At 36.6% G+C, this 12,786-nt stretch overlaps 1 protein-coding gene and 1 long non-coding RNA gene across 2 annotated transcripts; both read right to left on the reverse strand.

The window, feature by feature from the left end:
• Nucleotides 1-865: 865 nt before the first annotated feature.
• Nucleotides 866-8,840, reverse strand: LOC149960251 (uncharacterized). The gene is made up of 3 exons (XR_016478411.1): nucleotides 7,989-8,840; nucleotides 6,093-6,208; nucleotides 866-2,785 (listed from the first exon to the last, which is right to left on the reverse strand). It is a non-coding gene; the product is annotated as an uncharacterized LOC149960251 (long non-coding RNA).
• Nucleotides 8,841-8,879: 39 nt separating this feature from the next.
• Nucleotides 8,880-12,328, reverse strand: LOC149960252 (uncharacterized). The gene is made up of 2 exons (XM_090165209.1): nucleotides 12,170-12,328; nucleotides 8,880-9,642 (listed from the first exon to the last, which is right to left on the reverse strand). Exons 1-2 carry the CDS (start codon nucleotides 12,177-12,179, stop codon nucleotides 8,993-8,995), a joined length of 660 nt encoding a protein of 219 aa, XP_090021335.1. The 5' UTR covers nucleotides 12,180-12,328; the 3' UTR covers nucleotides 8,880-8,992.
• Between the last annotated feature and the right edge of the window lie 458 nt (nucleotides 12,329-12,786).

A 12,786-nucleotide genomic window follows, 5' to 3' on the forward strand; every position in this document is an offset into this window, starting at 1 on the left:
TATTTACCCAGTGCAAACGCATATAAAGCTAGTGATGGCTTTTATGCAAGCGTCAATACAAGAATAATGGTAATTAACAATCATTTATCCGAATTCTAACAAACTCAATATTGTTATACTTTATATAACTCCACAACATTTTAATTAGGGTCTAACGGTGGAACTTTGGAGATAAATAGATAGCCTACTTTGAAACGCTAATACTTAATTGATTCTTATGAGTGGCACAAATTGTAATCTCTCTGCAAACCCTTAAGCAATAAAAAATAAACTATTAAGGGAACGATTCTAGATTTTAAACAACTTACTACTAGTATTGATTTGATAGCCATCTCTCAAAAAGAAGTCATCCTAACAAGGCTACTTTAAACTTCAAAGCAAGTCTCGGCTCCGACACGTTTCGAATGTCGCTTGATAGATGACGCCCCAAATAAAATCCAGACAAGTTAGTCAAGCCACAATGGGTCTTGAATCGGTCCCTCATTTAGTGTTACGCTATAGCAGCTTTTAATTAGTTTATATAGATACCAAAAGATCGAAGCACATGCTAGGAGAATTTTTTTCACGTGTTTTCCTTTTTCTACTTAGAATGCTTGGAAGAAACCGCAAAAAGCTCAGCTTTTTCAATTTACGTAGTGTCACAAAGCGGCCAACTCTAAAAACACTTAAATTGCTGGATTTTGGTCTGTTAAAGTACAAAGGTACTTTAAAAAATTCAAATACAGCTTCGCGCGTTGGCCGCTATGTAATTTTAAAAAGCTAATGATTTTCTCGCAAAATGTGGGTGCTGAACGTAAGTGACTTTTAGTTCAAAAAGGAGTTAGACAGTTTAAACCCCACTCAAGATGAAATCATAGACACGCCCTAGTCACAAGAACTCATTAAATTCCTCCGAAAGAAAAGATAAATCAATCTTTATATTACAGGACGAAACATCACGTACAAAGAATTTCATCAAACTAGAGCAGTCACAATTTAATGGATGCCCAAATGAGCCATCCTTGGTAAATGGCAATTGAGACCGTGAAAATGTGGATATCGATAACTATTAAAATTTGGTCAGAAACAACTACTGTAAACCGGGCAATCTTGACCTTAAAAATAGTAATCTCGACCTTAAAAATAACGATCTTTTCAATTGGACATTTTGACACCTCGTGCTTTAAATAACCTTTACAAAAACATAACATATGTCGTAAGCAAATAGCTCGAATCATTTTGGCCATTGGGAAATAGGAGTGCCCAAATTGGCAATCTTAAGAAAATGGCTATATCGACCTTCAAAATGATGATTTTGACCCCTAAAATGTTTATTTCGAAAATATTGTAAATATTGTTATAAAAATAACTAGTATTCACATGACGATCTCGACCTTGGGAACGGTTACCCCGACCTTCAAAAAAGCGATCTTTTGGATAGTAAACATGGTCACCAATGGTGTGAGCGGTTAATTGATTTTAACAGAAGGTATTCTTATCAATAATTATGGTATATTTGGTTATTATTGGCTATCTTCGAATTACATTCTAATTCAATTTGAATCCCATTGACAATGTTGTACTATTTTATAACGATAATTTAACTTCCGCCGAGATATTAAATGAGCAGACTCATCCAGATTGAAGGTTCCCGCTGTAGGTTAAAGGTTCATCGATATCTGGAGGGTGGGGCACGGTTGCTGCAAACATTTTACTCTCGATATTAAAGCAACTCTCGGCTCTATCAAACCATTGGCCTTTCAATAAAGTAACATTGGCCTTGTTGTTTTAATGTTGCTACTTCGTCATGGGTGACGTATCGATGAAGTTTTACTACGAAATCCCTGGACATAAGAGAAAATACGATAATGAACCCTGTTTTTAGCACAAACTAAACTGAACTTCTACGTATTTCGTGACGAATGAGCTACATAAAAACAAGTTCAGCAAACGTAGCTTATTTTATAGAAAGGCCTATCATGGACAATAAATTAAGAGGACAGGTTTTCGATACCCTTCCACAGTGCATTTGATTTCTCCCCGCGTATCAATCAGCTCGAGAGACTCCGAGGGAGTATATCAAGGTCGTATGTACCACGTGATCTTAAAATTTCAAAATGGCAATCTAATGCGGTTGATATTGTTATGTAATCTTTTGCGCTTTATATTTTAGTAATTTTTAATTTTAGTTTTTAATTCAATAAAACCTATCAACTGATATTTAGTACATCATATTTAATCTATACAAACGTGAAAAAATACCTTTAGGCGTAAAAATGTACTTCGTGTTTATCCTTTTTCTTTTTTCGAACAGTGTCGTGACTGTCGTCCACTCTTAGCGATACTTTTTTTTTTTCAAAAACCTTGTGATTGGTTTACGGGGGCTAAAAACCAGGCTTTTTACCGATCCTCTAAAATCTACTATCCATATGGGCCTATTACCATATTATATTTTATTAAATTAATTAAAAGCAGTTTTTATATTGTGTAAAGAAAATATACAAGAAGGTCATTATTTCAACTTGGGGAGAATGATACTGTGTTGAGACGACTAATAGCGTTGATCCCAATCCCCACCACGCTCAATGAGTAAGCTCCTAACTCCCCAAAAAACACATCAGCCCAGTATCAAGATCGATGGTGTTGTTTTTACATTTTTAGAGTATAAACTTACTTTTTATCCAGATCACGCCTCGAAAACAAGACGTTGCGTACGAAAAGTGTTCACAATTAAGTTTTGCTTATAGCCTTCTACTCTATCTGAGTGGTTCACTCTATGGCCGGCACTGCATAGAGAATTTCCCTACTTAAAAATAATTACATTCTCGGTAATAATGTAATTTCAAGAAATTGAAAAGCTCTAATTATTCGTCGTTGTGTTTGTGTAATTCTTTGTAGTTTTCTAGAAATTTGTGCACTGCAATTGCACGAAGGATATATTTTCTCACCGTGATTCACAACATTACGGTGCAAAAACTATTTAAATTGTAAAGATTTCTTGGAATATTCACATTGATTACTAACCAATAAAATTATTATTATTATTATTATTATTATTATTATTATTATTATTACGTATATTTATTTATCTGCCATATTTTTCGCGAAAAGCCTTGAAAAATGGAAATGTATTTTAATAACATGCGCATTAAAGAAAGGTTAATAATTATTTCTAAGATATACAGGGTCTTTTTGCTCGGAAAAATGATTTTTTCCAAAAACTATTTATACTACTGATTTCTGATTTAGGTCAATTAACTTTTTTGGTAATGTTTTTCACCAATTTTGAAAAATTATATTTTTACCACTAGGTGCGAGATAGATTCTGTTATAAAGTTGTAGTCCGTCATCGAAAATTATTAAAAATTGTTGACTCGGCGAAAAAAAGACTTATTTTTCAGTGAAAATTCGAACTTGAAAAATTTAAAGTTGGTCAAGCCAAATTTCAATTGTTTGAAACGATAATTAAAAAGCGAACTAGTCTAATACCGACGTATTAGAGTTTTTACACTTGAAAAAATGTAAACGGTTGGCTTTTAAATGCAGATATTTTAATCAGATCAATTTTTACAAAACATGTTCAATAATACACCATTGGCTGCTGCAACGCAGGTTTGTGCGCGGACAATTAAGTTCGCAAACGCTTTCTCAGTCATTTCTGATGAGTTCATCCCTAGTTCCAATCGGCGTCGCGTGTACTTTTGCTTTAATGGATCCCCAGTTAAAAAAATCCAGCGGTGTTAGGTCAGGTGACCTTCCTGGCCAATGCACTGGACCATTTCTTCCTATCCACCTTTCAGGAAACTCGTTGTCGAGGTGCGCAGTTACTTTCCGGGCGAAATGGGAAGGGGCGCCATCTTGTTGAAACCCCAACAGTTTTTTTTTCAGCCAATGGAAGGTCGTCAATTGCGTTACTCAGTTCTTTCGGTAAAAAATGTAAATACCTTGGGCCATTGAGGTTCGGCGGCAGAAAAAAGGGACAATCAAACGGTTTCCAAGAAGTCCAGCCCAAACATCGATACGTTCAAATTGAACCTGATGATGATATTCAAAACCCCAATGATGGTCATTATGATGATTAAAGGGCCCATCTCATAGACAGCATTTAGTAACCAGGTGCTAAATATATAACGTCTTTGATGGTCCTTGGTGAAGCGTAGCTCTGTGTGGGTAATAGTGATTCTTACAAAGAATTTTCCACACACAATATGCCGAACAACCTAAATCCGGTTGACCTAATCCGCGAAACCTGGGTTGCGAGTTACCAAATTGATTGAAATCCTGAGGTGCTCGTCTAACTGCATTTACCGAAGGTGCTCCATTTCGATGTCTTTCTACGAAGATCCCGGTCACTCGTTTAAGGTTTTGCCTAGCTTCTCCATAGTAAATGGAAACTATCTCGGTACGCTCAGCTTCTAAATAACGAGACATCGTTCGAAATGTTATCAAACACGGATAATAATCTCCCAAAGCTTTCCTTTAAACACCCAATGCATGTTTTGAATTGACCTTTACCCTCATATCTTTGAAATCCGGTCGTTGTTTTAACATGTTTTGTAATAATTAATGTGATTAAAATATCTGCATTTAAAAACAAACCGTGTACATTTTTTCAAGCAAAATAAGTCTTTTTTCGCCGAATCAATTTTTAATGGTTTTCGATGATGGACTACAACTTTATAATAGAAATTGTTTATCTCGCACCTAGTGGGGAAAAACATTACCAAAAACGCTGAAATCTCTCAAACTAATGTCCCCCGGTAAAGTAAATTGACCTTCCAAATTTGAAATCAGTAGTATAAATTGTTTTTGAAAAAAAAAACTTTTCCGAGCAAAACAAAAGATCATGTATATTACATACTTCTAATAGCACTTAACGCCTAATTATGATTGGTAATTTTAAACTATTTGAAACAAAAGTAACATAAAGACAATAAGTATGACACTTCCAATTGTTTGAATGCTAATTTTCTTACTGAATCTTACTTTCGCACTGACACCTTGGATTAATAATAAAAGGTAACTCTTACTGGATATTTCACACGTACCTTCGTCAACGCATTCGCGGGAGTCTCTCAAACTTTGGAGAAGACGGTGGGGTAGCGAGGGGGGGGAGAAAATTTAGTGGGACAAGCTTTGCGGCGCGCGAGATTTAAAAAATTAGTTAAATAACGGCAGTTTGAAATTTTAGTCCTGTTTTCGGCTTAGTGTGGAATCATTGTAAGCTATTAATAGTTAAGTCGTTATTACTTATTAATAAAACGGTATAAACCGGTACAATAATGTTATTAAATTGGAAGAGTCAAACATTGTTTATACCCAAAATGCAATAGCGATTCCAGATATGGATATAAACCCCATTTGTTAGGAGTATCTTTTGTACCTTTCCCTAAAGCCAAAAGGAAGCATGAAGTTGGTAAAAAATGGTTTAATTGGATAAGGGAAGTAAGAAAAGACTTTAAAATAATAACCATAATATGTGGTACTTACTTAAAAACTCCAAACCATAATAATTTCTATACAAGAGAGAATAACATTTGGTAATAATCCTACACGTGCCAAAACACGTACGCCCTCCTTAAAAAGCTTGTCCCACCAAAACGCAAAAATCGACAGATGGCGCTGAAAGCAATCCCAAAGTTTGGTGGACGCGGAAAACCGAGAGTGAAATATCCAGTAAGCGTTAGCTTTTACTATTAATCCAAACTGACACTATCGCCCAGCCCTATATGAGATATGAAATTATCCAAAAGAAGACGTTGCACTACCTATTCGATTTGCCATGGCAACTAAAAATGTTTCTGACCTCTTAAAACAAAAATAAGATTTTTTCCTTATTTTACCCAAAAATGCTTACATTTATACACCAAAAATTTCCAATTTACCCAAACTGGATGAAAACCTAAATGTGGTACAAATTACCCATTTCGTGATATTTAAATTTTTTAAAATTTTTCGTAAAACCGCGAAAATCCCATGTTTTTTTTAATTTAGATTTTTAGTTTTATGTGTTCAAAAACCTTTTCGATTGCCATGGCAAATTGAATGGGTCTCCTTTTGGGAAATTTCATATCTCCCGAGTCCCGACTTAGAACAAAATCGGCAATAAACACCTCGGGTACTCTCCTTGTGAGTAGTATTTTATCGTCCTCGGTAGTAGTATTTTCGTCTTGGGAATATTTAGACACTATGGTGCTTTGTGTTGAATTTAACCTTGACAGCGCAACATCTGTGAAAATTAGATACGTTTTGTTAGTTGTCTTACTTATATTATGTTACTTAGGTTTTAACCCACAAATTTTAAGGTCTGACGTTAAGCGTGTAATTCGAAGCGTTATAATAAACGAGTTTCAAAAATAACTGACACACGCGCAGTTTTTCGGTGCTTGCTCGTAGCGTCGTGGGCATACGTCGTAGCTAAGCCACGCCTTGAAAAGGCCACCATGACGCTATTTTGACGTCACAGTCTACGAGGTAAAACGCCACAAGATGCTGCGAAATTATCACGTGACCGCCATAGCCGTCTTATTGTCGTGGCTGACAATATACGTGCGTTATCTGAACTAAGAGAGTAATTGTGATAAATCAGATACCAGACATAGATATATGAAATAGCCGTGGCAATAACACGGAAGAAGGTCCTTATTTTCGTTATGCGCTACGTAATAGCGCCATCTATCGGTGACCAAAATTAGTATATGGAAAATATTTTCTGTGTGCGCTACGTAATAGTGCCAACTATCGGTGTTCAAAATTAGTATTTGGAAAAAATAACGCGGTAGCTTAGGCCTAATAATGTTGATAGCCCTAGAGTAACGTGGAAGTGAATTCACGTGTCATTTTTTTGGCTTTGGGTGGGTAGTGCATCCAGAAAATATGCGTTGTCTGCTAGCTGTCCCTTCCGTATCAGTCCCTCGTAGAATTGTGGATCTATACTATTTCATATATCTATGATATCATATTAGCCGCATTTACGTTCGGTTATTGTCAGATCAATTGATGTTAGTTAAAATTCAAACCAGATAGTTTAAGCCGAAACTAATCTGAATAAGTGAATTCAATAATATCTGACTCATGGGCAGTTAGATGAAAAAGCAGACAAGGATGATACTATGACGTCATACCTCAGCATGACCTCGTTGACCTATGGCTTCTCTTTGTTATGAAAGCTGCCATCCTAAAAGTTATTATTTAAAGGCGATAAACGGTGTAGCGGCTTTTGAAACATGATTTTTCCCAAAACAAATTAAAGCAAGTGGCGCTGGGAGTAGTGGCTCACTCCTGTAATCCCAAGGCCCAGCGTCACGCTGTGCGGGGCCCTAGGCAGAAAGATATGAAATAGGGGCCCAAAAATAGTTTCACATTGAAATCGGGGCCCTCAGAAAGCACTGTGAATCGCAGGGCCCTAGGCAGTTGCCTCGCTCACCTTGCCCTAAGACTACCCGTTGGGTGGTCAGAGTACTTCCGCCACGGGTGTCCTCACCCCTGTTCCCACGTATCTCCCCCCCCCCCCGTCGGCGTGACCGTTATACATATCCCGCCCTGATTAATCTGATGGACGAGAGGACTAAACTGTCCTATCATTGCCACCTGTATCATGAAAAGGCCCCTGTTATAAGAGATGGCTATGGACCTATCGGGTTTTGCCGTCTATTTATGGCAAAGGAAGCTAAACTTCAAAATAGCCAAATGATAACGTCGTCATAGAGCCATTTTAGAGTATTATAGTGGCACAACTTATACTCTATTTGGTGTACTTTAACCTAAATTCTATATCCCGTGTTAATATATTGTTTATAATTGCTGTAATTTATGTTATTGAACAATAAACAAACGATCCAATTATCGAGTAACCCATTCGCATGGAGTGGAAGGCCCTATGAAAGCGCTTGAAACATAATCCTAACCTGCCAATAAATAAATATAGTCCGCAGAGCGATGGTGTTTTTTTTTAATATAAACTTACTTTTTTATCGAGATATTGTATATTACCAAAATAAACATAATACCTTTAGGCCAACTTGATTATTTCACGCGTACGAAAAGTGTGTACAGACGTGGCTGATAGCCTTCCACTCTATGTGAGTGGTTTACTCTATGATCTAAATTTACAATGTGATCTGAACAGACTTAAATTATTACCTATTCAACAAAATTAAACAAACCTTATCGATTTATTTTACGGCATTCTCATAAATATTTAAATAACGTCAAAATGTATGACTTTCATTTGGTTCTTCAAGTTTAAAATTTATTAAAACAATAACTAGAGGGTTTAATAAAAACAATTGTTCTGACACCATTTTCATAAAAAACTGGATATAAAATTGTCAAAATGTAACCCAAAATAACTCAACGGCTAATAAAAAATACTCAAAATCGGTAATACATATATCTATCTCCAAGAACAACTAATCATACCAGAAACCAAAAAGATGCAGGATAACCGATCCATCGTCACATACACAGGGTTTTCTTGAATTTAAGGTTACTAAAATTTAAATTAACTGGTTTTGTGAAAAGTATTGTATTGCCATGGATCTTTTTAATAAAAAAATACCTTTTTTTCCGTACTGTAAAAGATTTATTTATTTGTAAAATTACATAGTTTTCTATTTTAAATTTATCACGAGATCGTTGTAAATATAAATTTGTCTATTTATCGAAAGAGCTTTAGTACGGATATTATGTAACTTAAAGCTAAAGCCGAAATATATTTCCATTATTTCAAAATTAGTACTCTATCGGTGTAAGTTTTTTCGTGAATTTTTCGAAAGAGGTTAGTTTTGATATAATATATTTTTGCTCTAGCTAGGAGTTACAAAATTTTAAATTATGTCTTATTTAATACTAAATCTGTAAATATAAATTCGTGTATTTATCCAAAGAGTTAGGTATTTTGGCTATAGCTATACATAATATATTTTGTATTTAAATTTAGCCCAAGATTTCTGTTTATCGAATCAGGTTAATTCGGATATGTAATGTGGCTCTAGTTATCAGCCCTATAATCCTATTTCTCCATTCCTTGGTCTAGAACGAACATCGAACTATCGGTGGCCCTAATAGCACGCTCGGTTAAAACGATTCCCGCAGTTACGGAAGTCATATCTCGAAAACTTTCGAACACTTTTTCGAGATATTTTCTAGTTGTGTAGTGATCCACTCGCATCATTTCGAAGGATTCAATCGACTTGTTTAACATCATGGCTTCGACACTTTCGACGTCGAATGTATCCGCGTATTGTTGAGCGATGTCGATCACGCCCAACGCGTCTTCGAGATTTTCGCAAACGGTTCGAAAACATTTTTCAGCGTTTCGCAAATTGTCTCTCGTAGTTTGACCATAGTGGTTCACCGTTTGCCAGGATTGACGTAAAGCCACGAAATTGTTCCGAATTTTCCGCAGATTATGGCGGGTCGTTGCGCGGACGAAGTCCAGTTTCTCTACACTTCGCAGCGACGTGATCAAATATCGTTTCGCGTCTTCCGTAACTTTCCCAGTAATGTCGATATTATCTTCGATTGAGGCGAATATGAGGTCTACCATCTCTAGATGATGTAACGCCGACTTAACCTTTTGACCGACTGTTTGAATCTTGGTTTGAACGCTGAGAACGTATCGGTCCAGGTGTTCGCTAAATTGAAGAACTGCCGACGCTTCTAAAAAAATTTAATTTAAAATATCGTTAGAAAAAAAACGTTAATAAAGAACTCCGTTCCTTAGATTAGAATTAAGTTATATTATTTTAAGCGTTTAGGGGCCGTTCATAAATTACGCCATGCATTAAGGATCCGGGGGTATTCGACAAATTGTGACGTTTTGTGATAGGGGGAGGGTGGGTTTAAAAACTGTGACGTCAGTCATCACACTTCATTTTTCCCCATTATTTTTAAGTTTCTATATTAAACCGATTACTTTTTAGAAACTTGTATTATATATTAGGACTAAAAAGGAGAGTAGATGTAGTCCGAATTGCGAGAGAAACGGATGTCATCTTTTTTTTGGTAGATCAGATGAATTTTAATACTTGTACAATACAAAAATTACGGCGGCTTTTTATAATAGTAAAGCAACATTTAAAAAATCTAGTCTACTTAAACGTAGGTAGTTCCGATAAGGGTGAAGGCCAGTCGAGGTCAAAGGCCACTCGATAACGTATGATTAACTAATTTTATTTTTAAGTCTATTAGGTCTGCGAAATTATTTAGTGTCTTAAAGAGAATATAACCTGCAAAGCCCTCTTTATGGAAAACCCCTCCAATTTTCCAAATTTCCCTGTATAGTGGCGCCAAACATTTCTAAAGCCAAAGGCAAGAGCGACCAGACCTGCAAACGTTGGTGTTCCACACCAAATGCCTGAGGTTATATTCCATTTAAAGTTGACCGACAGGGGAAACCTAGTCTATAATATAGACTAGATTTCCCCGTCTAGAGAGGGGGAAGGAAAAACATCACCCGCATCAGCGCGTCGAAAGATGTCAGTTTTAAGGAACCAAGCTCACCAACGAGATAGCGGGCTGATCTGCTATACTGTCAAGAGGATGATCGTACTCGTCAATTAGAAGTTATGAACCACCCAAAATGTTAGAGCGGCAATTACATTCGCGCCTACCAGCATATTATTTAGGAGGGCATTACCCCCGTTATACCCTCTCACCGGTTACTAAAGAGGGACTGAACACCGGTTACGTAATTAGGGTACGCCAAGAGTATGTGGAGTATGTGGAGTATGTGTAGTAAGCTAAGTGATCAGCTCCTCGGTTCCTATGACTCTGCCAAGATGGGAAAATAAGAGTATTTAACACCAAAAAGAAGACGGCGCTATTTCATCTGACAGTCGCCGCCATTCGCAATCACCTGACTGAGATACATTTTAGCGCCATCTACGGCAGATTTCTGAAAGTAGATACTTGAGTTACTAAACTCGTATATTTCTTACCGGGTTTTTTAACTAGGGTTTATCTCCTTTGAAATTGGATCTCTGGAGGTAAAAAGTATCCCGCCTACTAAACAAACAACCAGTGCCGGCCCGATACAAGTTTTAGGACGGAGCGAGATCGGATTATGGCGTCCCACTTACTTTCCCCTAATAATTTTTTTTTCTTTATGTTTCTTTACCACTGAGACTTGGCGCCTGAAGCGGCCGTTCCGTTCACTCTATGGTAGAGCCCAGTGGTGAAGTCCTAAATTAAAAAGAACCGGGGCGCTACCTGGGTACGGCCAACTTCGATTTTTAGCGTGATCGAAGCTGGCCGTATCTAGGTAACGATTTGAAATTGTTATGGTTCTTTTCTGCTGGCAAAATTGTTAATAAATTCATGCACCCTTTATTGGAGAAAAATGATTTGCGAAATAGAAACAAGGTGCACCTTGGAAAGTTGCTAAAAAGAGGCTGGACGCGCCCTGGCAAAATGAAAAAAAAAAACAATTATATGAACCAACTCGAATTTCAAACATTTTGACAATATTTAATTCAATAATGGGGTTGGTTTTATTTTGTTAATTATTTTAATAAAATTATTTTCAATTGGCGTTTAGCGGCGCCATCGTTCTCGATACTGATAGTGCCTCATATATTTGGTATTTAAATTATTCATAGCAGTTAAACACTTCGAAACACGGGTTGAAATGAACGAGTTAAAAGACAATACTTAGAAGCGTGCAGACTTACTCGCCTCTGGTTACAGACAATTTATTTGAGCCTTACGCTTACAATGCAAAGCGATGCTGCTAGAGTCCTTACCAATCTAGCGGCCGAAAAGTTACTAAACATTCACATGGTTTTCCCGTAAAATAAGAAGGGATATTCTTAGTAATCTCATCGGGTTGTGGTGACCTTATAGCTGAAGTAGTTCTGTCTATCGCCCTGATTATCGCTAAACTAAATTAAGGATAATCATTATTTTACGAAGCCTAAAAGACCACAGAAAACCAAATTTTACATATGCATTTTAATTTTTTTATTTATTTACTTACCTCTTCAAGTAATTTTGTCGAAAAGGGGTTTAAGCTGCGAAATTTTAGATGGGGTCAAAAAAGAGCGTATATATTTAATACGGTTAAAGTAAAGCCGTGGGGGTGTTTCCAACTTGCCGACATTATTGCGGAAGTATTTAGACACAGAGAGCCCCCTCCCCCTTTTTCCACGCCACTGCTGTAGAAATTACGTGAAAAATTTGTTCTCACCTTCGTCCATCTTAGCCTCTTTCAAGTTGCTTAAAACATAAGCATTGTAACGACTCACGAAAAATGACTTCTGACCACTGACTAGCAGGTGTAAGCCACGTTAGCCAGGCCATTGCAGAGTATATACAAACCGAAGAACGACACTTCAAGAAAAGTAACTGGGGAAACCCGAGCTCCGTCATAGCAAGTTTACCAACACTTCTTTTATTTTTCAATTGGTCTTCAGAGTTATTTTATTCCGAAGAGATACACCTATATCAGATTTAAGTTAGTTTCTTTTTCCAACGTCATAAGTTTAATTCCGGAGATAAGGTGAGAAGGTAGTATTGATCGCCTATTCCACCAGATGGATTCTTCAATACCCCAAAGCTGCATACCTGATGGCAATGGCAGTAAATGCAGAGCCCTTTTCTCTGTGTTTCAAAAACATACTTTTCGTCAAAAAATAATAGAAAGACAAATCAGCTAATTTTAGATGGTGATTGTAATTACCATATGACTACTAATTTTTGGAAGTACTAACTTCGCTAGGAGATAATATACTACGCTGCCAAAGAAAACTCTGTGTTGCTAAACTCAAGCTAAATTATTCGCTATGAAGCTTTATAATCTTTGAA

This window comes from Leiobunum rupestre, chromosome 2 (genome assembly GCF_980474605.1).
Source record: "Leiobunum rupestre chromosome 2, qqLeiRupe1.1.hap1, whole genome shotgun sequence".
In the NCBI taxonomy this organism is placed as follows: domain Eukaryota; kingdom Metazoa; phylum Arthropoda; class Arachnida; order Opiliones; family Sclerosomatidae; genus Leiobunum; species Leiobunum rupestre.